Source organism: Pocillopora damicornis, chromosome 9 (genome assembly GCF_964200805.1).
Source record: "Pocillopora damicornis chromosome 9, jaPocDami1.2, whole genome shotgun sequence".
Taxonomy (NCBI): Eukaryota; Metazoa; Cnidaria; class Anthozoa; order Scleractinia; family Pocilloporidae; genus Pocillopora; species Pocillopora damicornis.
In genome coordinates this window covers 15,346,021-15,366,234 of record NC_142678.1, presented here as the reverse complement: position 1 = coordinate 15,366,234, position 20,214 = coordinate 15,346,021, and the positions used below count along the sequence as shown (strand labels likewise).

The following is a 20,214-nucleotide window of genomic DNA, read 5'->3' as shown; positions in this document are numbered from 1 at the left end:
TTCAAATTTCATAAGATGTTTTATCCTGGCTGCGGCCCCTCTATCTTTTCATATATGTTATATATTTTACTTCTCCTATTGCCATAGAAATACAAAGAATTACTCGTCAGAAAAATTGTTGTTTTGAAGATTTGGGTGGTTTTTCAGATTAGTTAGCCTCTTAATCGGGAATCCGCATGACCTTTTGCCTTGGACAACACTTTGACCATTAAGAGTGACTTGCATCTAATTACTCTATCACCCTGAATCAAACATTAAGGTCACGTGAACAAAGGAAATGGCTACCAACTTAAGAGGCTCGTAAGGTCCTTTCAGACCTTGCAAAATGTATAAATGGTAATATTATGGAGAACATGAGTTAATAAAAAACTAACTGGGAAGAGGGAAACTACATGAATATCAAGAATTTAAGGGTGGAAATTTGATTTTTCAAGTTTAATTGAACAACCAGTCTGCAGAGTATGCCAAATGCATGCATGATCTTTTTCATGCTATTACTTCAGAAACATAGCTTTTCTATTCACGAGCTGTATCTTTGCATGCATGAGTCCATGGAGCTGTTTCTAGCACGATCTGCAGACTTCTTTTTAACAAGAAATACCACTAGCAAGCCAGAGATGATACATTATAAGATATCCATGTAAGATAACGAAAATGTTCAGTTTTTAAAACAAATATTTTTTAGTGAACTTGTAGCACTGAGTGCAAATTCCCCTTTTTTAGGAAATCAAAGCAGTGACTAGTGTAATGTAGTTGTGTGGGCCTCAGTTACTGTCAACTTACTTTTATTGTAAACAGTGGTACAACCAGAATTCCTCAAAACAAGAACGATAACCACACAACGTCGAGCCTGCCATGTGCCCCTGCATAACGCATGCGCGAGACCTATAACCGCAGACCTGATATGTTTACAACTAGAGACTTGGAACAGTCTGCAAGAGAAATACTGGCTGTTTTGCAAGCAGTGCATCAATCCCCAGGCCCAGAAGGTATCTTGATTTGCTTATTTTGTTTCAATATTGTCAAGTAGATATTTCTTGTATTATGAAGAAGGTGATCAGAATAGCATCATTTCTTTTTTGTTATTTATACTTAAACTTTGGTGAAATTTAACCTGACAGGAATGGTGTTCATAGGATAAAATACCTCTTGACAGAGTTTGTTAGGGCTGTTCTGCTCACAGACCTTGGTTGTGACATATGGACCTTCCACGGTGAGCAGTAGATACTTTTTGTTGTAAAGCCAAATATTTCCCCTACTGCCCCACTGCTCAGTCAATGGGTACTAATTCTTGGAACATGGTATTGTGTGACAAGGACATGTAAATGTTATATACTTTTTTGTAGAAATTAAGAATTTATTTTTGTTTATTAACATCTTATTGTCAGTCTAATGATGTATACAAACAGTTCAGGGAGAATTTTGGATTTATTTACTCTTTCATCCAGCCATAAAGAAGATTTGTGCAAAAAGCAGGGAAATGTTGACTACAATGAAGTCTCAATACAAAAATCTTGTGGAGAAAATACCTTCTGGTCAGTATTACAGGTCAGTCATATGACAGGCGGGGCTTATTGAGTAAAGACTTAACCTTTGCCCTGTGGGAAATATGGGATTAAAAACAGAGGAAATTTCTTAGGAGGACAACTGTGATCAGCTGTCACAACATGAAGTGTATTTTTTACATGCATCATTTAAGGGTAACCATAGTGGAAAGACACTCACTCTGGTACACTGCACTTGATTTTTCTCATCTTGAGACTCACATTGCATATTCTTTAGCATAGGTGTCATTTTTAATATAGTTTTTATTTCCATTTATTTGTTATCTTTCTTCTCAAAATCTGAAGAGCACAAATAAAGGATTGTTGTTGCTGTTGCTGTGATATATTTTTGGACAATCCATACCTTGATTGTTTCTTTTACCTCCTGACTTTTCACTTCATGTAGAATTTAACGTCATTCATTGTTGTTGTTGTCGTTTTCGCTGTTCTATCGTTCTCGTTATATCCTTGTCCTTCCCTTTTCCTAATCTTCTTAGTCTCTTTAATTTCCTGAAGCCTTAAAATATCCTCAAGGACAACTGGATATTGATATTAGGCCTCTTGGAAAGGATACAGAATTCCATTCCTTGGAGTTAAAGACACTCGTGATCGCTGCTTTTAGGCTACTGTTCATATTTATCTATAAAAAGAACAAAACTTAAAGAGGATAGTTCCAATGTAAAATGTAACACTGATGTTAATTAGATATAGGCCCTCACTACATGTTATCCTTGTTCGTATCAATTTCGTTGCAGATTCTGTGATCACTGGCGCTTTACTAGCCAAAGGTTTGCCTTTCTTGGTGGTTTTATTGTGTACCTGGAGAGTGAACGACTCATCACCCGGCTAGAATTAGCAGAAATGCTTGGAGGTAGGTGACTGTGATTCAGACCTGTAGGGGATGGTTCACGTGTGCGACCCGAGTGTTCTTGCAGATGCAAACGACATTTACAGGTCGAACGCAGATGCGAGAAAGGTAAGATTAAATTTTACTTGCTATGGACTGGCATTGCATCCACGTGGAGAAACAGTACTCAGCTGGATGAGCCATTTTGGTTAAGTGCACAGTTTATCCTTGCTGCAATTTTGCCCACGACATATTTGCATCACGGAAATGGCTCAATACAGAGGATTGAACTTAGGAACTCCAAACTTCAAATAAAGTCCCTGAAATTACCCAGCCACAGTTTATTCTTAATCTTTGCTAATTATGTGTTTATGCTTGTCCTTGTAGTTCAAGTAGACAGGACAACGGATGGTTTTCATATCGATCTGGATGATTTTCTCACCGGCCTTCTTCTACTTGCTAATGAGATGGTTAGTCTTCTAAGTTTCGCAAAATTATATTTGACTGGTGTGGGACACTTCATTTTTTAGCGCATCCTAAAGAGTCAGGGGCTATTCTTCGACAAAAGTCTAGCCGGAAAAGTATCTGCTATTGAATACACCTCGTAAAAAAGGCAAAAGCCTTTGAATTTTCATCTGCGTAGAATTAATATTCCTGCCATTTTAAGGGATAGAGCTCAAGAAGTAATGTCATTTATATAGAGTTTGCTTGCAACATCGTGGAAAATACATGTATTATAAAACACTATTAATTTTCACTTTGAATTTTAAAAGAGAATAGGACTATGTTGATCTCCACAATAGACATATTTTGAAAAACACCAATCCCATATAAAGTCAAGTTGAATTTTCAGTGTAACTTTCAAAAGAAAGAGTCTGTCAGGGTTCATGTTCATGATTGTCATGTACTGATATGTTGTCTCCTTTTGTAGCGTCTGTTCTGTGATGATTTTAATACATTACTTAAAGTTGATAAACTTGTTTAGGCCACTTTAATTTTCAAAACTGATTCAGATACATTTAAAATGTGCATTTAGTTCGTCTTCCCTCCATCTCACTGATTTTGTTTTGTTCCAGTCACGGTTTGCGGTGAACAATGTCACATCAGCCGACTATGGCCGGCCTTTCCGAATAGCTGCCTTTGTGGCTGAACTAGACGCCGGCTTCAGACTTTTGAGCCTTAAAAATGACTCTCTTAGAAAAAAATTTGATGGACTCAAATATGATCTGAAGAAAATCGAGGAAGTCTTGTATGATCTGACCATTAGAGGACTCAAACCGTCTTTAGAAGAGACGGGTCGACAACAAATTTCCGACAACAAAGCCGGGCTAGATGTAGGATCTCCCCCGGGCGAAAAGTAAGTTTGTTTGCTTTGGTGGAGAGTTGTGATCTTCTCAGTCTGTTTTGTTTGATAAGTACCGCACACGAATTATTTAAAAGAGATGAAGGCTACCATTGGCGTTTGGATATTTGGGAATGATCTGCAATGGAGTGCAAATTGTCCAAGCAAAGAAGGCCGATTTGGATATTGGGTTAATTGAAATTCATCCTGAAAGCAAAAACTGTGTCTTCAGTTTGTCTCTGTTTTCAATCCCCGTCGTTTGTGATTTCAAATTTGTTGGGAACCGTTTTCGATATTGTGAAAGTAATTAGTCGATATTTAAGAGTTGAAGCGAACAGCTGGTAAACTTGTCCAGAATCAACCAAAGTTCTGATGAATGGATAAGAAGATTGGACAGAGAAGAAAAAAGTTTGGATGAGATAATCGGTAATAAATTAGAGCAAGGAAATTAGACAGAAATTTGTATTGTTGATTAGCATTTGAGGCTGCTTGGCGTTTCTCAGAGGTGACTATCGTCGACTCATAAACGAGGGGAATGTACAAGACTACGCGGCTGATACATTGGGGTGTACAAGCCATGAAAAGGCGGCCCTATCTGTGTATTAAAATGAATTTAACTCTTCATCTGGTGCATACTATTTCTTTTCTTTCAATTCAATTTTAGGACCGTTCATCAAACATTTCCCTCTTCCCTTTAAAAGTTAAAACGCATTCTTTTTCTTAATCTCTCATGACCAAATTTCTGGTCCTAACTCTAACTTGCTAGAACAATTTCTGTGGTAGCCTAAACTTTTAATTTTCCAGCAGTGCACCTATTGCCCAGCACAAGTAGCAGCCTATTAATCCGAATAATTTAGGGCCGTAATTACGCCAACATTCTGTGATCAGCGCATGATCTGTACCTTCGGAAGCCTGCTTGCTGGTCTCTCAGTTTTGGGTCCATTTCGTTCTTTAATCTCCCTAGAATGATTCTGTTGAAGACCTTTCCAGGCACGGAGAGAAGTGCTATTCCTCTATCTGTAGTTGGAGCATTTGCTGATGTCTCCTTTCCTTTGTAACTTGACAAGATATCCCTCCTTCCAGTCTGTAGGTACTTTTTCCTCTTCCCGGATCTTCTCAAACAAGGGGTATAGGATTTCCTCTATGCCTTCAGTGCTTTTGCTGGTATTCCGTCGGGTCCTGAAGCGTTTGCGTTTCTCAGAAGCTTGAAAGGCGTCTTAACCTCCTCTTTGGCTGGCTTTCTGCAGTCTATTGGAAGGTTGTATTCTGCTGGCTGAATGTGCGGGATGTTTTACTAGACTTGGTTTGTTGAGTAACTCCTCGAAATAATCTGCCCATCTGTTGAGCTGCTGTTTTTGTTTATATTTTTTCACTGGTGTCTCTGGGTGCCCATACTTGCCAGACAATTTCTTGGTGGTTCGTTGAGTCTTTTCATGTTTCCACCAGCTGCTGCATCGTCTACTTCCTCTGCTAGTCCTACTACGTAGCTGCGTTTTGAAAAGATGGGCTATGGAAATTAAAGAACGAGGATCCACCGAAACATTTTCCTTTCTGCAATGATAGCAGTGATTTATTGGGCTTCGAAGCAAGCTTTGAAACAGTTTTTGATAAGTATCTGTCATGATCTGACACCTGTTAATTAGAGAGCGTCTTGGTAGAAAAGTGCATGGACGCTAAACATCAGTGCCCGACCGACGTGGCAAACAAACTCGAGCTGAATGACTAGGACAAAGATTTTTTTCTTCGGAAAAGTCAATGATCTACGGGAAAATTTTATTCGCTTCCTTCGACGATCACTATTTTCACTCAGTTTTAAATGGCGAGGAAAGTCCTTGTAAGTAAATTCAATGACTGGTTAGGACTTAAGATAGTTCGCTGTTTGCCCTAATCTGGATTATGGCAGGTGTAAAAATCTTGTCCTTCTTGTACCGAAAACATGCAGTCGAGCGAGCTACTTTTACTAGACACGAGAATATTTCGCACGGCTTTTACTTTGTTTGTGTGCTTGTTTAGTTTTTTTTTCTTTCTTGGTTTCTGTTTTGCAACTTACGATAAAAACGTCCAAATCCTGTTTACTTGCAAAGACTTAACTCAAAAACTCGCTCAACTTTTTACACCCAACAAACTGTTTTGTAGAATTCAGAAATTCAATAATTGAAAAAAAAAAACGTTGAATAATTTGAGGAGAGGTGCAAAAACCCACAACTGTCCTTATCCTGCTGTCTGGCTTTACCTCTTCTTCACAATGAACAATAAAACCCAACTTGACGTGGGGAATATAGCAAAACCTTTCATTGCTGCATCTGGGCAAAATAGTGGAGCAATGAGTTTCACTCTGTGGGGATGACAACGAACGGGTTGATAATGCGGAAATAGAATTCCGCGAACGAAGAGCTGAAGTTGTCAAAAACAGGAACAAAAAATGTCGTCGTTGGACACAAACGATAGTCGTGGGGCCACAGATTTCAACTGTGGTGGTGTATGGATCGTTGGAAGGCAACCAGCCGATGTATTATTGAGGCTGATTTTGACTGATAGTATAATTACTTTACAACAGTAGACTGTGTATTAAGCGCTTAGCCGAATACATAGGAGAGAGGAAAAGTGGGAGTCAGGTTGTTCCACTAAAAGCCTTTTCTTAAAGTTTTATAAGATATAGCATGTAAATTCGAATTTGGCTGTGATTTCATTCTGTGAAATGACAATGGCTAAGGTTTTATCGCTTGTAGTACGGTTTTTCCACTTGAGATGCTTATCCCAAGGTTATACTCGGTATTGGGCCGTGGGCCTTCATCAGGGCGGATAGCACTAACCAACGGATAAATCGCTATCCAGCGGATAAGCGCTAACGAAACGTGCTGCGCTGTACACTGGATACAGATTTATCTAGTGGTTAGTGTTAGCCCACCCTTTGAACAACCGGGGTCCAAGTGTGTTTGTGAAAATACCACGTTTTGCTGAGGGCGGATGACTTGAGTCACTCTATATTGTCCTAGATTGGCGTACGTATGCTGCTGTGAATGACTATCAGATAGGTTGTCTCAAACTTTTGCTGATTAAAACTCGAATGTTTTAGGTTTCAGGTTACAAAAGATCACAGCAATCAAATTTTTAAATTTTGTTTTATTCAGCTCTTAAGGTAATTATTCCATTCATATGCACTTGAGCTACCAAGTTTTCTTCTTAATTCAAGAAACAAACTGATTTCGCAATATGTTAGCAATAAGATGGCAGGTTGACAAAATTGAGTTCAATGATACTGACTGGACATTAGGCGCCTTGTAATCTGACTTTGATAAGAGATTAAGTGAGAACCTTTATCATATCCGAGCTTTTGAAATACTGAGCAGTATTGGGTCAGTGGTACCATTGAATGCATTTGGCTAGGCTACCTTTTTAACTCTTCTTCTTCAAATGAGAAGCTAAACAATTTCACGATAACATTTAAAAGACTAAAAGTAAAATGGAAAATATATTTGAAATCACAAACGAAGAAAAAATGTTGCTCGAAAATGCTTTATACTAGACAGTATATTACTCTGATTTCTGCTAAGTTCAGGTTCTGTTAAATTCTGTGCTTACTTCTATTTATTTTGCAATGTAAAATAGCAAAAATGTTTTCGTAATTCATTCAAACCAGAAACTGGGAAAGCTTGGGAGATGCGTGCATCCAAGGCACGAACAATCCACTCGGCGGTTAGCGGGTGTCTACTTTTTCCCCTCCTCTTTTCCCTTAGTAGCGTCTTTTGGTTTGTTGTGTGAAGCTGGTTGCTTCTGTTTGTTCCCACCGTATTTTGCGCGGAACTGATCCGCGACGGAGGCATCGATCTTGTGGAAGAGTGGTTTGGGCTAAAAGAATAGACAAAATTAACTTACAAGTCTTTTCTTGGTAAATGTTGTAGCAACGGTGTTACTTTTTAAAAGTAGAAAGCCTCAATGGATGAAGACATTTTAGGTTAAGGTTTTTCGTAGTTATGGTCCACGACCCACAAGCCAATAACTAATTTATAGAACGTTCAATTACCAGTCTTTCTATTGGATTAAAAGATTTACTTTTGATTGGTCGAAAATTACGTGAAAGTGTAAAGAGTATTGATGAGTTGCATACAAATGACATCAACACTGATTATAGTAATAGTGAGTTATTATGATGATATATTTAGCGATACGATGACAATGATAACGGTGATGAAGAGGAAACTAAACAAGGGTATGCATGGAAAGAGCTGCTCTCTTTCGGTCCGCAGCTTGGCCTGTAAGTTCAGCCTCGTCTCTACTTCTCGCTTGTTGACAAGTTTTTAACCCTTTAACTCTCAGACCAAATTTGTAATTCTCCTTACTGTCAACCATACAGTTCTTACAGTGTTAGTTCAGAGAATGTAGTATTGGATCAACTAATTTTACCCAAATTGATTTTTTTCTTTATTCTCATCACATGTCTGCTTGATACTGTATTGATATTGTAAGGAGAAATTCTGTCTTGGTCACTCATGGGAGTTAAAGGGTTAAGATAATGAACACTTATTTCCTCTGCTATCTGAAAAGTCCCGTCGGTCTGTTGTTATCAGGCCCTTCAAGTGAAAGGTAGCGGCAGATACAACCTTGCAAGGAAGTATTTTCTTTTGCATCTCCTCTTATCTCTCTTATTTACTCGCTCTTACCGTTCCAATCTTGTGACCAGTCTCCAGATAAGGAATAAAGTTGTCCAACACCACATTGCCTTCGTCGGTGACCTATCAAACAAAGAAAGACTTGTGTTTGAAGTCTTTTCAATTAAAAGAAAGGCAAACAATTCTTACAAAACTCTTTAACCACCCACACTTGTCCTTTTTAATGAGTTTTTCATAATAGGGGTACCAGGACGCTTTAAGGCTGCGAACGAGGATTTGGAGCTGCTACTTTAGCCCTGCAATAAGATGCGTTCTCAGGCTTAATGTGTAATTTCCGGTCTGATTGACTCCGTGACTTTGTTGAGAAACTCTACCAACCTCACTTTGAATAAAAACAATTAAAAATTTAAGAAATAGCCGATCCTACAAGTTTCTCCCGCCAAAGGCAATAAGTAGAGAGAAAGTGTCTCTACATAAGTTAAATCTTTTTTCAAATCTGACCGAGTGCCGTTTCCTAGAGAGATTCATCTTGGAACTTAATGGTTTGGAAGATCATATGATTATATGATGGCTACACATTTTCTCAGGTATATCGTTATTGATAATGCAAAAACATTCAAAGAATACAACAGATTAAGCCGAACAGCTTAACTTTAAGCGGAGCAATAACCAACATGTCGAGCCCTTTTTATTAAATTTATATTTCAATCGGTTTTTTAAAGTTAACACAATCGTGATAAATTCCAAATTGTATCGCATGCCAAACAGACTTTCCTGTAAGGGAGGTAAGTGTTCTAAAGAGACCTTGGTGCGTCGGTGGGAGAGAATAACAGGATGATTCAGTATTATCAACTAAGTTGATTATGTAAATTTGGTCATCGTAAAGAGTTTCAAAGCTGTCGTTTCGAGCGTTAGATATTCGTCAGAGAGATAAAAGGGTAATTTAGAAATATCAACTGAGTTGATAACGTAAATTGGCAACCCGAAAGAGTTTATAAGACCTACCTGTAACTGGCGTTGAATCTCTTCACTGACCCCGGGCATGAAGGGATGAACGAGAACAGACAGCAGCCAGGAAAGGTTGGCTGTGATCCCTATGACTGTACCTGCACGTGATCTAAATGATAAAAAAAGATCAACGACTTGTGTTATTAAAGGCACAAACAATTTCCTGTGGGATTATCTAAATCATTATGAGAGGTTAACCTTTTTACTCATGGGCACGAAAAAACGGTTTTAACCCAGTCAGAACCCGTTTGTTAGGAGAAATACTTAGAGTTACTCAAAACCTTATCTGTTATTTGTAAGGTTTCCTGTTTCTGGTCAACTAAGCGTGTTAAAGCTAAGAAACTTAAACCTGACTGAACACCTATTCGTTTAGGGGACAAAGGTATCGAGTAATCGTTTGCTTTAAAATATACCAAAAGTTGATCTATGATTAAAGCTCAAAGGATTTCGACGTACCAGGCCCTAAATCTGGTGCGAGACTAAAAATAAACTTTTCCTGACCATTGGTTTTAGGCGAATTCTTTGTTATTTAATATTGAGCATGTGTACCTTTCTGATTCGTTGCCCTTGACGAGAACCCAAGGTTGGTTGGACTGTATGTACTGATTACCAAGCTTGGATATGTTCAGCACGTCTTTTAAACCTTCTCGAAGCCTGAAATATAATCGCGACATTGTAAGACAAGAGATTGTTTATTCTCACGGAGACATTTTCATCCCAGGATAGTGGCAATATTTGAAATATGTTTAAACGACCAAGGAATCGCTTGACGCAACAGACTTCAAAAATTGAGAAGATAATACGCTGTAGCCGGGTTAAAAAGCTAAGGGAAAGATTAACTCAAATGTGGCAATAACTATGTACTACGTTAATTACTACAATACATATGTTACCTTAAGAGGGACGCTTTCAAACAGTGAACCGCTTATTGAAAAATTCATCTTCAGTAAATTTCTTCAGAGCTAAATAGATTACCTAATTTTCTCAAGATTATCGATATACGTCTTCAACTCTTTGTTGATAAGTGCGATGAACTTCTTGTCATCATCTGTCAATTCCATGGCTGGTATAGAACCATCAAAGTTGTTCTGGACAAACATCAAGGCGCTGAAAAAAAGGAAGAATTTATCGATCACTAACATGTCTTCAGGTGTTATAAATATCTTCATATGGTTACGGACGATCCTAAGAGAAAAAGATTTTTCACTTTTAAAAAAAACTTGAAACACCAACAAAAATATAAACAGACATTCATCAAATTTAGGTAGAAGAATATGTTCAGCTTTTACTTCATGTGGCTCATAAAGTTTAAAAAAGCTGATATTCTACTCTCTATTCATTTATCTATTTCTTAAATGGATGCCATTCAAATGGACATCTGCTCGTTAATTCAAGGTAGAGACAAAAAAAACTTGGTTTGTTTTAACTAAAGAATACTTCTTTGGGTTTCAGAAGAAAAAAAATGCCTCTGCAATTTTTGCCTACAATTAAAATTTCAGAACTTACTATAGCAAAGTATGAAAATATGATAGATTAATCTATGTTTAAGATCTAGTACCCTAGCTCACCTCCTCTGTGGCAGAATCACCCTCTTGATCTCGTTGGGATGATGGGGAACCTATTTTAGCAGAAAATTTCACTATTATCTTTACTTTTTATTATTAGCATCAGAATCATTATTGACTATTACATCATTGTTACTTCTATCATTATTTACAACAATTTGCATACATATCACGTTCAGTATTACAGTTTAAGCAAATACTATCAGCATGAAAAATAATTGATTTTACTAATCGGTAGAATTGTTGTAACCCCTTCACACCCTAACATCAGTATGAATATTCTCCATACTGTTCTCCGTACATTTTCAAAGAGGCTGACAAGGAGAATTTGTTTAACAATCAAGAGCTGCTTTAGTTGATGATCATCTCCTCTATTCTTATGACTTCCTTGTTTGATTCAGGGGTGATATGGTAAGGAGAAATTAGATGCTAGTCACTCTTAGGGGCTAAAGGGATATGTAACTCGTGACGAATGTGATGATATATTCACCAAAATGCAGTTTACGATGTGGTGAATTTGGACCCGAATTGAAGTGACAAGGAATGATCCCACTTACATTTGCTGAAATCCATATGAATAAACAACTTTTCATGCAATATGAAAGTATATCCTCTGATATTTTACTTCCATATTTTGATGTTATCGCTTCAATTAATTTCTAATTTCTCTAAGTCAATAAATATTTCACATCTATGTTTACTTTTTGCTAACTGCTCTTGAGCGTCAAGCATTGCCAACAAAGCATCCTGCGACAAAAAAGAACCCCGATCAGTATCAAGTAGTTGCCAAAGTATATAAGGAACAGTACTCTTTCATTAGGACTTGTATTCTGCATATCGCCATCTATAAGTTGTAATAAAAAAGTGATCTGAATACATGCCATCTATAAGTGTTTCAAATGAGTATACTCAAAAACCGCAGAGAGATATAAATCTCATTTCTGTATAATATAAAAGATTCATAAGACTGACGGTATGATGTACCAAAAATGGATAGCTAGATTTATTCGCGTGCATACCTTAAAGGAAGAAACTTCTTTTCCTCCTGCAACCTCAAATTCAGTTTTGAGGAAAAGCTCCTGAGACATGAGGAGGTTGTGCCACCTTTTTAAGTTTGAGATGCCTGGATCTGTTTGATCAAGAGAGAAAATTTTACAAACCATAATTTCATGATTTTCCACTCTACTGGCACACAAAATCACAGAGCAAACATAGCTGGGAATTCTGCATTCGTAGTAGATACTCTGTTTTATTTTAACCCTTCGTGACAAGTCTCAGAAAACTAAATCAATTTCATGGCTAAGCTAATCCAGACCATATGGCTGGAGCAAGCTCTGAAGACACAAAGAAAGCAGATGTTCACCAATACCTGAATATTTTGTGCCCTCCATGAAGAGAGGGTGTAGAGAACCCCAAAGGATGACATCAGCTAGCCCCAGGTGACTCTGGAAAGTCAAGGAATGGCGATTTGTTTAGAAGGAGCACTCATTTCAATTAAAAGTGTATAACTCCACATAGTTGTGATTTTTAAGTTAAAGTCCAAAAGAAGGAAACTGTGCTAAGGGGTGTGATCAATGAGTTACGAAAGAAGTTACCAAAGGTGTAAAAAAAAGTTTTATGAAATTCATACCCCAGAAAAGTACTTCTTGGAAGCAAGAGCTTCATCTGCATGTCTTAGGAGATTTACCAGATCGTCGACATGGCCACTGCAATCCCTTCCTTGGCCAATGGACTTTACAAGATAATTGAAGATAACAGGCTGCCAGATAAAATGGTAAATGGGTCAGCAAAAATATGACAGATGTTTAGATGATTATAACCATAGGTACTCTTTCAGGGTGGGGTCTGACTCACATCACGGGTATCTTTCCCGGCGTATCACTTAAGGTACCTTTTAATGTTCCTTGGCGAACATAAAGAGTAGGAAAACTTAAATCTTTTCCCGGGAACAGAACACTATGACCCTGCTCAGGGACCGGAGCTTAGCCACTGGATTCACAGAGCGGCATACAATACTCTTGACCACCTTTTCTTTAATATATGTTCACCCTATGCAACAACTTACCTGCAAAGACGTGCTCTCCCACTCCACCCACTGATCAACAATTGCTTTCCCATAAGGGTCGGAAGCTACATCTGAGCTTCTGTTGAGGTCAAGAGGTGGTTGACTCAAATGTGTGAGAGTTAACAACAAAACTTGTACGACTTGTAAATGTCAGCCAACCCGATATGTCATGCAGTCGTGCTTGTACGGAATTCAGTGTTGAATACTGAACTTCGTTGGGGCTAGGTAATCTAAGTGAAAATTACCTTGAGGAAACCAACTAGGAAACAAAATCAAAGTGTCTTAGCTTTTAGTTCTTAAGTTTGAAATGTATGAGCTCAACATCCTTGATGAACCCAAAACCTGTGAATCATCTTAAGCAGTGCTTGATCATTTCTTCTTACCCTTCCTAAAATCGAATATTTTAACCAAGGGAAGACGTTTCATTTAATATAAAGGATAAATTGTTCAATACATGAAAACCGTATGAGGCATGAATAGCTGCAAATGCTGTTTGGACTGTGTAGCAAATTTCCATCGTCAGTCTCCAGCACTGGAAGTTATTTAAGACAAGCCATAATGATCAGTCAACTGAATATTGGCCAGGCGTACGTGTCTGAAATATGCAAATCAAACTAATTTTGATAATCGATACTGCCAAATCATTTATATCCACTTTCATCGAATATGTTTTACACTTTTATTTGACACACCATGCCGATATCTTCGGTGTTCGGTTCAAGTTTCATGATAAGGAGGTGTTAACCGCTTCCCAATTTTGCCGAATCATTTCGGTTATTTATTTCAGTGGCTGACTGCCAATTTCATTTTCTTAAGTTGAATCAACCTCTAACCTTTGCCTGAACTATGGAAAAATCACGTTTATACTGACTACAGAGGTTTTGGCTTAGCATTTCTGTATTTCCATATGAGAAATGTTAAAAAGCCTGCATTACACTGCGCAAGTTAAAGTAATGAAATCCGCCATCCATCTAAAGACCATTTTCTGATGTCAAGGTTGGAAGCATGCGCAGTTAGCTTGTTGACGATAGCATACGCATGTTACTTCTAGCGTTACACTGTCTCACATGTCAATGAAAGTCTACGTAACAGTATGCTCGAGCTGTTCACGAAAATCAATCTCTGATTATCCCTTGAGTAAGCGAAATGCCTTTGAAGGAAGAGGCTTAAAATGCAATTTTTGCGTACAAGCAATATTGGTTGGTACAAGGGAAGTCACCGAGATCAATGTATAACTCGTAAGTAATCGTAATTGAATAAGATTCTATCTCCCAAAAGAAGCACCACAATTTCGACACAGGTGCGGAACGAATTGCTGTTTCGCTTTGATACCTTAAGGCGTTCTGAAAAATAGTTTCAACAAATTGGGATCTAAATGCTGAGTACCTCTTCTACAATGTGCCGATTTGAAGCGCACAATTTTTCACTTACAGCTGTCTACGTTCGATATTTTTTAAAACAAAGTTGCTCTGCTTCAAATTGGCGTTAATTTCCGTCTTTGAAGTTGTGGCTCTCGTTGAAAATTAATGAGTGTTTCCTCACTTGAAAAGCTCCAACGACGACTCCAGTCATAAAACCTGTGTAGACGTTACGCTCGAATCGTGGTTTCTGTGTATTTAAATTGTTTCTTCAAGATTACGTGGAATCGTATTTTCACCCTAAGTGAAATTAACCAAATTTGCAAATAATTCACTACGCAGTTACCTTTTAGAAACTTCCGACATCATTAGGAACTCCATCGCGTTATTGGTCATTCGCTTATTTCCACGTTGCATTTCGAAGAACTGAGTGATTTTTCGAGGTCTCTGTCTTAGACTTATGAGACAAGAAGCATCTATAGGCACAATGGCGCTCCATAACTGTGTAACAAAGAGGTTATGTTCCATCTAGATGGTAAATCACATCACCGCCAATATACTCAACATGTCTATACCTTTTCAGCGGAAATAAAGTTCTGATTGTAATCTCAGAAAAATATGTTCACATAAGTGTTTGTCGATATGTTCAAAGTACCTCGAATAAAACGAAAGCCATTGATTGCTGACTTTATTTAGACAAAATTCCCTAGTTTTATACTTTTTTTACACTTCGGGCAACAATGAAGGCAGAAGTTATTTATTATTTGTTATTCCACCTTCTCTGTTCTGCATCCGTGCGCACGTACTATTTGTACACGAAGCATTAGCTAAAATTCTGGTTTCACTTCTGGACTAGCAGTGTAAGAAAATAGCTGATACCTTCATTCGTGATGTACTGTATCGTCGTTGAAACATCCGCTAGATTTTTTGCTGCTAAAATACGAAGCAAGGATGGATTCCCTCGGTCGCTATAGAGCTTCATAGCTTCACCGATTTGAGATGACGATAGCCTGCGACTGCTTATACGTATTATGAATGTCGCTGTTCGAAGAAAAGCGAAAGAACTGACTCCACCAAAAACTGGAGACATTACCTACTGAATGAACTCTATTTAGACGCAGTAGCTTTGATGTGCATTAACATGAGTAAGCAATATAGCGATTAAAATTGTTCTCATATGAATGAAATCTTTCGGTAACCAGACAAGCCTGTTGAGACTAACAAACGAGAACTGATTATAGCGCAGTACTTCACTGTGAGTAAAAAACAAAAAAAAATATAATTTGCGCTAACTTAGTAACTCAGCAATACTCGGCTTGGCTTGTCACACACTTCCATCATCTCGCCGCGCCCCCAAATCTTCGCGTCTAAATTGTAAATATTTTATGCTGTGGTTAAATAAGATAATAAATTATTAAGCAGTCAAATCATCCTGGAAAACTTTGAATATATTGCGAAATCTTTCCTGGAACTGTAGTATCACGTGAAGTTAAGTGTTGATCCCAAAACCTTTTAAGTAGTTGAAACGCTGTCACATCTCAACCAATCATAAAGCCAATTGCGGTGTACACGTCAGCAGTGCATGCTAATGGAAAGCCTACAAGATATATGAAGCCCCGGAAAACTAGCTTCTAGTCACACCTTTCATTACACTCTAGGGCCTCCTTCATAAAGCTTTGCAACCATGTCAAACCAAAAGACAAAGGGAAATACTACTTTCCTCTTTACCTCTGAGTCTGTTGGCGAAGGACATCCTGGTAAGTTGCACCGTTTCAATTCATCGTTTAACTTTTTAACTTTTTTTAACTTTTTAAGCGCAAATTTTCCACAGCTGAACGCTGGCGGAAGTTGACGTTTTCAAGCTAAAACGAAAGTGTACTTTGTCTCTATAGATAAACTCTGCGATCAGGTCTCAGATGCTATTCTCGATGCTCATCTCACACAAGATCCAAATGCCAAAGTCGCATGTGGTAAGTTAAAGAAATAAATTGTTGCATGATCAGCGTCTTAGTGAAAAGAAAATTTGCACATCTAAGCACGAGTTAAAAGGGCGCCACTTAGTAATGGCTGATTCAGTCCTGAGGTTGCAATGAACCGATCTATCTTAGAAAGTCAAATTGAAAGTTCTTAGGACATCAAAATTGTAATCTCTTTCTTTTGGTTTCACCCCCCAGCACCACAAAGTTTTTCCGAAAGCACTTTTTTCCACTTTCGCTGAAAAGGTCTGGACATAATACAAATAATTCCGGGAATTTTGTTACGTGACAGAAAAAAAACATATCTCCTGTTTGGATTTGATCCAAAATGATTCGTGTTTCAATATTTCTCAATGGCAAATGGACCTAAAGATTTCGATTTTGATTATGTCGCGTTGGTTTACGTTAGCTCAATAACCAACTGTGAACTTAGACAGGACAGTACCTCGAAGATCAACCTATTTTCGACGGCTAAGTGATATTCAACGATGTTCTACACTAATAAGATTTAAAAGGGCGAAGATGAATTTGGAAACTGAAAGAAACAACATTTTGCATAAAAAGAATTTTTCGCACTTCCCAATCAGGTGCGGGCAAGATTATTTCCGGTCAAACCTGTTTAGCCGGTGAAAATATAAGCCTTCGGGCCTACAATAGACTCAAAGATTCTTCACATCATGTGTTCACAATGCAATCTTTGTTTAACAGTTGGTTCTCTAGCAACTCTAGCTTCTTGAGGAAAATTTTGCACGTGCACATTAGGAATATGAAGCACGCTCACGCAATTGAATTTGATTAGACAAATTTACTACCTATGTTTTAATAATTATTGATGGTTGACGTGCGTGTGATAGAAAGGTATTGATTTGAAATGTTTGCTTATGAACAGAAACTGCGACTAAAACAGGCATGGTTCTTGTTTGCGGTGAAATCACATCGACGGCTGTTGTGGATTATCAGAAAGTGATCCGTGACACAATCAGGAAGATTGGATATGATTCCTCGGAAAAAGGTTAAAAATTATTCCCTAAGCTGATCACTAGACTCTTTTTATTGGAGATCAAATATTATGCATGAGCAACTCCTTGATTTTCAACAACAATCGACTCTTTCAGGATTCGACTACAAAACCTGCAGTGTCCTGGTTGCCCTCCAACAGCAAAGCCCTGACATTGCCGGCGCTGTCCATAAAGACAAAAATGAAGAAGATATCGGCGCCGGTGATCAGGGTCTCATGTTTGGCTATGCCACTGATGAGACAAAAGAACTCATGCCCCTGACTGCTGTTTTAGCTCACAATCTAAACAAGAAGCTTGCTGAGAAGAGACGAGATGGATCTATGCCCTGGCTCCGACCTGATTCCAAAACACAAGTTACCATCGAGTATGATGGAAAAATGGGTGATGGTGTAATCACACCTCTTCGAGTCCATACTATCGTTATTTCTGCCCAGCACGACCCTTACATCAAATTAGAAGAAATGAGGAAGCAACTGAAGGAGAAAATTATTGACGTACTATGATTTTCCGACTTCTAAGTAAACTTTACTGAATTTTACAAATCAATTGTTCATTTCTAATCACCTTTTAGCTAGATTTTTAAATCGGTTTATTGCTTATGAACTGCGCCGGACCCAAACCTTTCAAAAAAATCCAAGCCAGTCCAAAGCGAAGCATTTTCGCTCTAAAATAACTTTCTTTCCATCTGTAGCAAAGCACAATAGAAAAAATACATTTGAACAGACTGGGGAAATAGTTATGTTTGAGGGAACTGTTATAGTTTTTCTATTTCAGAAAAACACGACTAATATAAACCTATCAGCAACCAGTAGCATTTGGCCATACATATATTGTGTGGGTGCACTTTTCAAAGCCCATTTTCCCCTTTTTACCAAATCGATTTTTCCAGGAAGTCGTCCCTGCCAAATATCTTGATGGCAAAACAATTTACCATCTGCAACCTTCTGGTACATTTGTGATCGGAGGCCCCCAAGGTGACGCAGGTTTGACAGGAAGGAAGATCATTGTCGACACCTATGGTGGATGGGGGGCTCATGGGGGAGGTGCTTTCTCTGGGAAGGACTTCTCTAAGGTTTGTTTCCTTGATATCCTTTCCTTCTGAAACAATTCACTGAGTCTCTGCCTCCAAAATTAGCTTTATTTTACCTTTAAGACTCTTGAAAATACTAAAATACTTTTCTCATAACCATCAAAACATGTTTATGTAAAGGTTTGGATTTGACTGAAAATACAGAGCCATTTATCCGAATGGGAGCAGCAAATTAATCCATTTTTGTTTTATCTGTTAGGTGGACCGATCTGGTTGTTATGCCGCCAGGTGGATTGCTAAGTCTCTTGTGGCAGCCGGGCTGTGCCGCCGAGTCTTGATCCAAGTCTCGTATGCCATCGGTATTGCCGAACCTCTTTCAATCACTGTGTTCTCTTACGGAACAGGCACGATGTCTGAAGACGAGCTCTTGGAAATTATCAAGAGAAACTTTGATCTTCGTCCTGGTGTGATAGTCAGGTGTGAACTGAAAATTTTTATATGGCGGTGGATAGGTTTTTTTTAGCCACCTGACAAGCTTTTTTTCGTATATACTTACTATCATCTTAATGTCTTACCAGCTCTTCAAGCTTTATAGATATTGTCACTTTTCTACTACTGGCATTTTATGAATTATATATCTGTTTGTTGTTCTACAGGGACCTTGACTTAAAGAGGCCCATCTACCAGGAGGCATGCGTCTACGGTCATTTCAAGCCAGGTTTTTCCTGGGAAGTACCTAAGGAGCTGGCTTACTAGATGACTGAGTTTACCAAGGCAGAGCAGAAAGTGCTCGATAAGAGTGGTCCCTTTGAAGCAATTAAGATTGATTCAGCCTAGTACTATAATAACTACCGAATTTTAATGATAACTAATGACAAAAATAAAAGGCTCGAGACTGAAACCATGTCAAACGGAAAGTAACAGTCCATGGTCGATTCAATGAATGAAATAAAAATATCTTTACAGGTATCGAAAAGAGTCATCTCATGGTGCATTAATAGGTGATAAATTTTGAACAGTTTTCATTTATGTGTTTACAGTTCACAAATATTCCTCTCTCCATTTCTTCACATACATCAATTTTGGTAAGAACCTTGTCCCATATTCGTGACGGTAATCACGGATCTATCACCTGAATTTCGGTGAAGGGTGACGAGTTGGTATGGTTATGGGAAGACTATTTACCAAATTTCTAAGATTCACAGCTCATAGCTCACCACAGTCTACTAAAAGTAACTCTTGAGTGAATAAAAAAAAGCATTAAAAACCTAAGTAAAGTTAGATGGATATCAAGAGCGAGGCTAAGCACTGCTCTATTTGTTCCGAAGTACTATCGCAGGAGATACCCAAAGGCTATGAAATACCCCACGTCGTATACCGAATTACTGTGATCTCAGTTGAGCAAAGTTTGCATTTCCCTGCAGACCTTAAAAAGTTATTGAGAAAGTTGAGAAGGAGAATAACTAGTACAAAATGGTTTTCCAAAAGAGATGATACAAAACTACATCGTTGGAGACTATATCTGGGAAGAAATCAGACAACGTTATAACGATCCCTAAACACAGCACCTATCTACTTCCTAGAACTGGGTTCCAAGCATAAAGAAAACAATCAATTTCAATATGAGGATCCATCCAATATCAAAAGTCTAATTTTTGTATCTTCTTTGATCGAACCATATTTTCACCAACCATGAAGCCATTTTACATCAGAAAGTTAATCGTAAGAGGAGAGGGAAAAAATGAAAGTAGGCATGCACCAATGTTAGAGGTCATCTATATGGTCCTGAAAGATGCTTTTTTTAGTTTTCTTGTTTCGATGCGCAATGGAGTTTTTGTGAACCCGACCTA

The 20,214-nt window shown here is 38.1% G+C and overlaps 4 protein-coding genes across 4 annotated transcripts; 2 read left to right on the top strand and 2 right to left on the bottom strand.

Moving 5' to 3' along the window:
• The first annotated feature begins 1,448 nt into the window (after positions 1-1,448).
• On the top strand, positions 1,449-4,354 carry LOC149040356 (translin-like). The gene is made up of 4 exons (XM_089182346.1): positions 1,449-1,548; positions 2,300-2,415; positions 2,779-2,861; positions 3,468-4,354. The coding sequence occupies exons 1-4, from the start codon at positions 1,481-1,483 to the stop codon at positions 3,750-3,752; spliced, it is 552 nt and encodes a 183-aa protein (XP_089038472.1). The 5' UTR covers positions 1,449-1,480; the 3' UTR covers positions 3,753-4,354.
• Positions 4,355-6,836: 2,482 nt separating this feature from the next.
• Positions 6,837-10,456, bottom strand: LOC149040355 (methionine--tRNA ligase, cytoplasmic-like). The gene is made up of 5 exons (XM_089182342.1): positions 10,327-10,456; positions 9,901-10,005; positions 9,349-9,460; positions 8,395-8,466; positions 6,837-7,582 (listed from the first exon to the last, which is right to left on the bottom strand). The coding sequence occupies exons 1-5, from the start codon at positions 10,449-10,451 to the stop codon at positions 7,442-7,444; spliced, it is 555 nt and encodes a 184-aa protein (XP_089038468.1). The 5' UTR covers positions 10,452-10,456; the 3' UTR covers positions 6,837-7,441.
• Positions 10,457-10,895: 439 nt separating this feature from the next.
• Positions 10,896-14,720, bottom strand: LOC149040354 (methionine--tRNA ligase, cytoplasmic-like). The gene is made up of 7 exons (XM_089183095.1): positions 14,686-14,720; positions 12,982-13,084; positions 12,547-12,675; positions 12,286-12,361; positions 11,936-12,045; positions 11,618-11,663; positions 10,896-10,969 (listed from the first exon to the last, which is right to left on the bottom strand). Exons 1-7 carry the CDS (start codon positions 14,718-14,720, stop codon positions 10,911-10,913), a joined length of 558 nt encoding a protein of 185 aa, XP_089039221.1. The 3' UTR covers positions 10,896-10,910.
• Positions 14,721-15,857: 1,137 nt separating this feature from the next.
• Positions 15,858-19,340, top strand: LOC113679880 (S-adenosylmethionine synthase). Its single transcript, XM_089182339.1, has 7 exons — positions 15,858-16,096; positions 16,232-16,309; positions 17,205-17,327; positions 17,431-17,828; positions 18,224-18,406; positions 18,624-18,841; positions 19,021-19,340. The coding sequence occupies exons 1-7, from the start codon at positions 16,024-16,026 to the stop codon at positions 19,118-19,120; spliced, it is 1,173 nt and encodes a 390-aa protein (XP_089038465.1). The 5' UTR covers positions 15,858-16,023; the 3' UTR covers positions 19,121-19,340.
• The last annotated feature ends 874 nt before the right edge of the window (positions 19,341-20,214 follow it).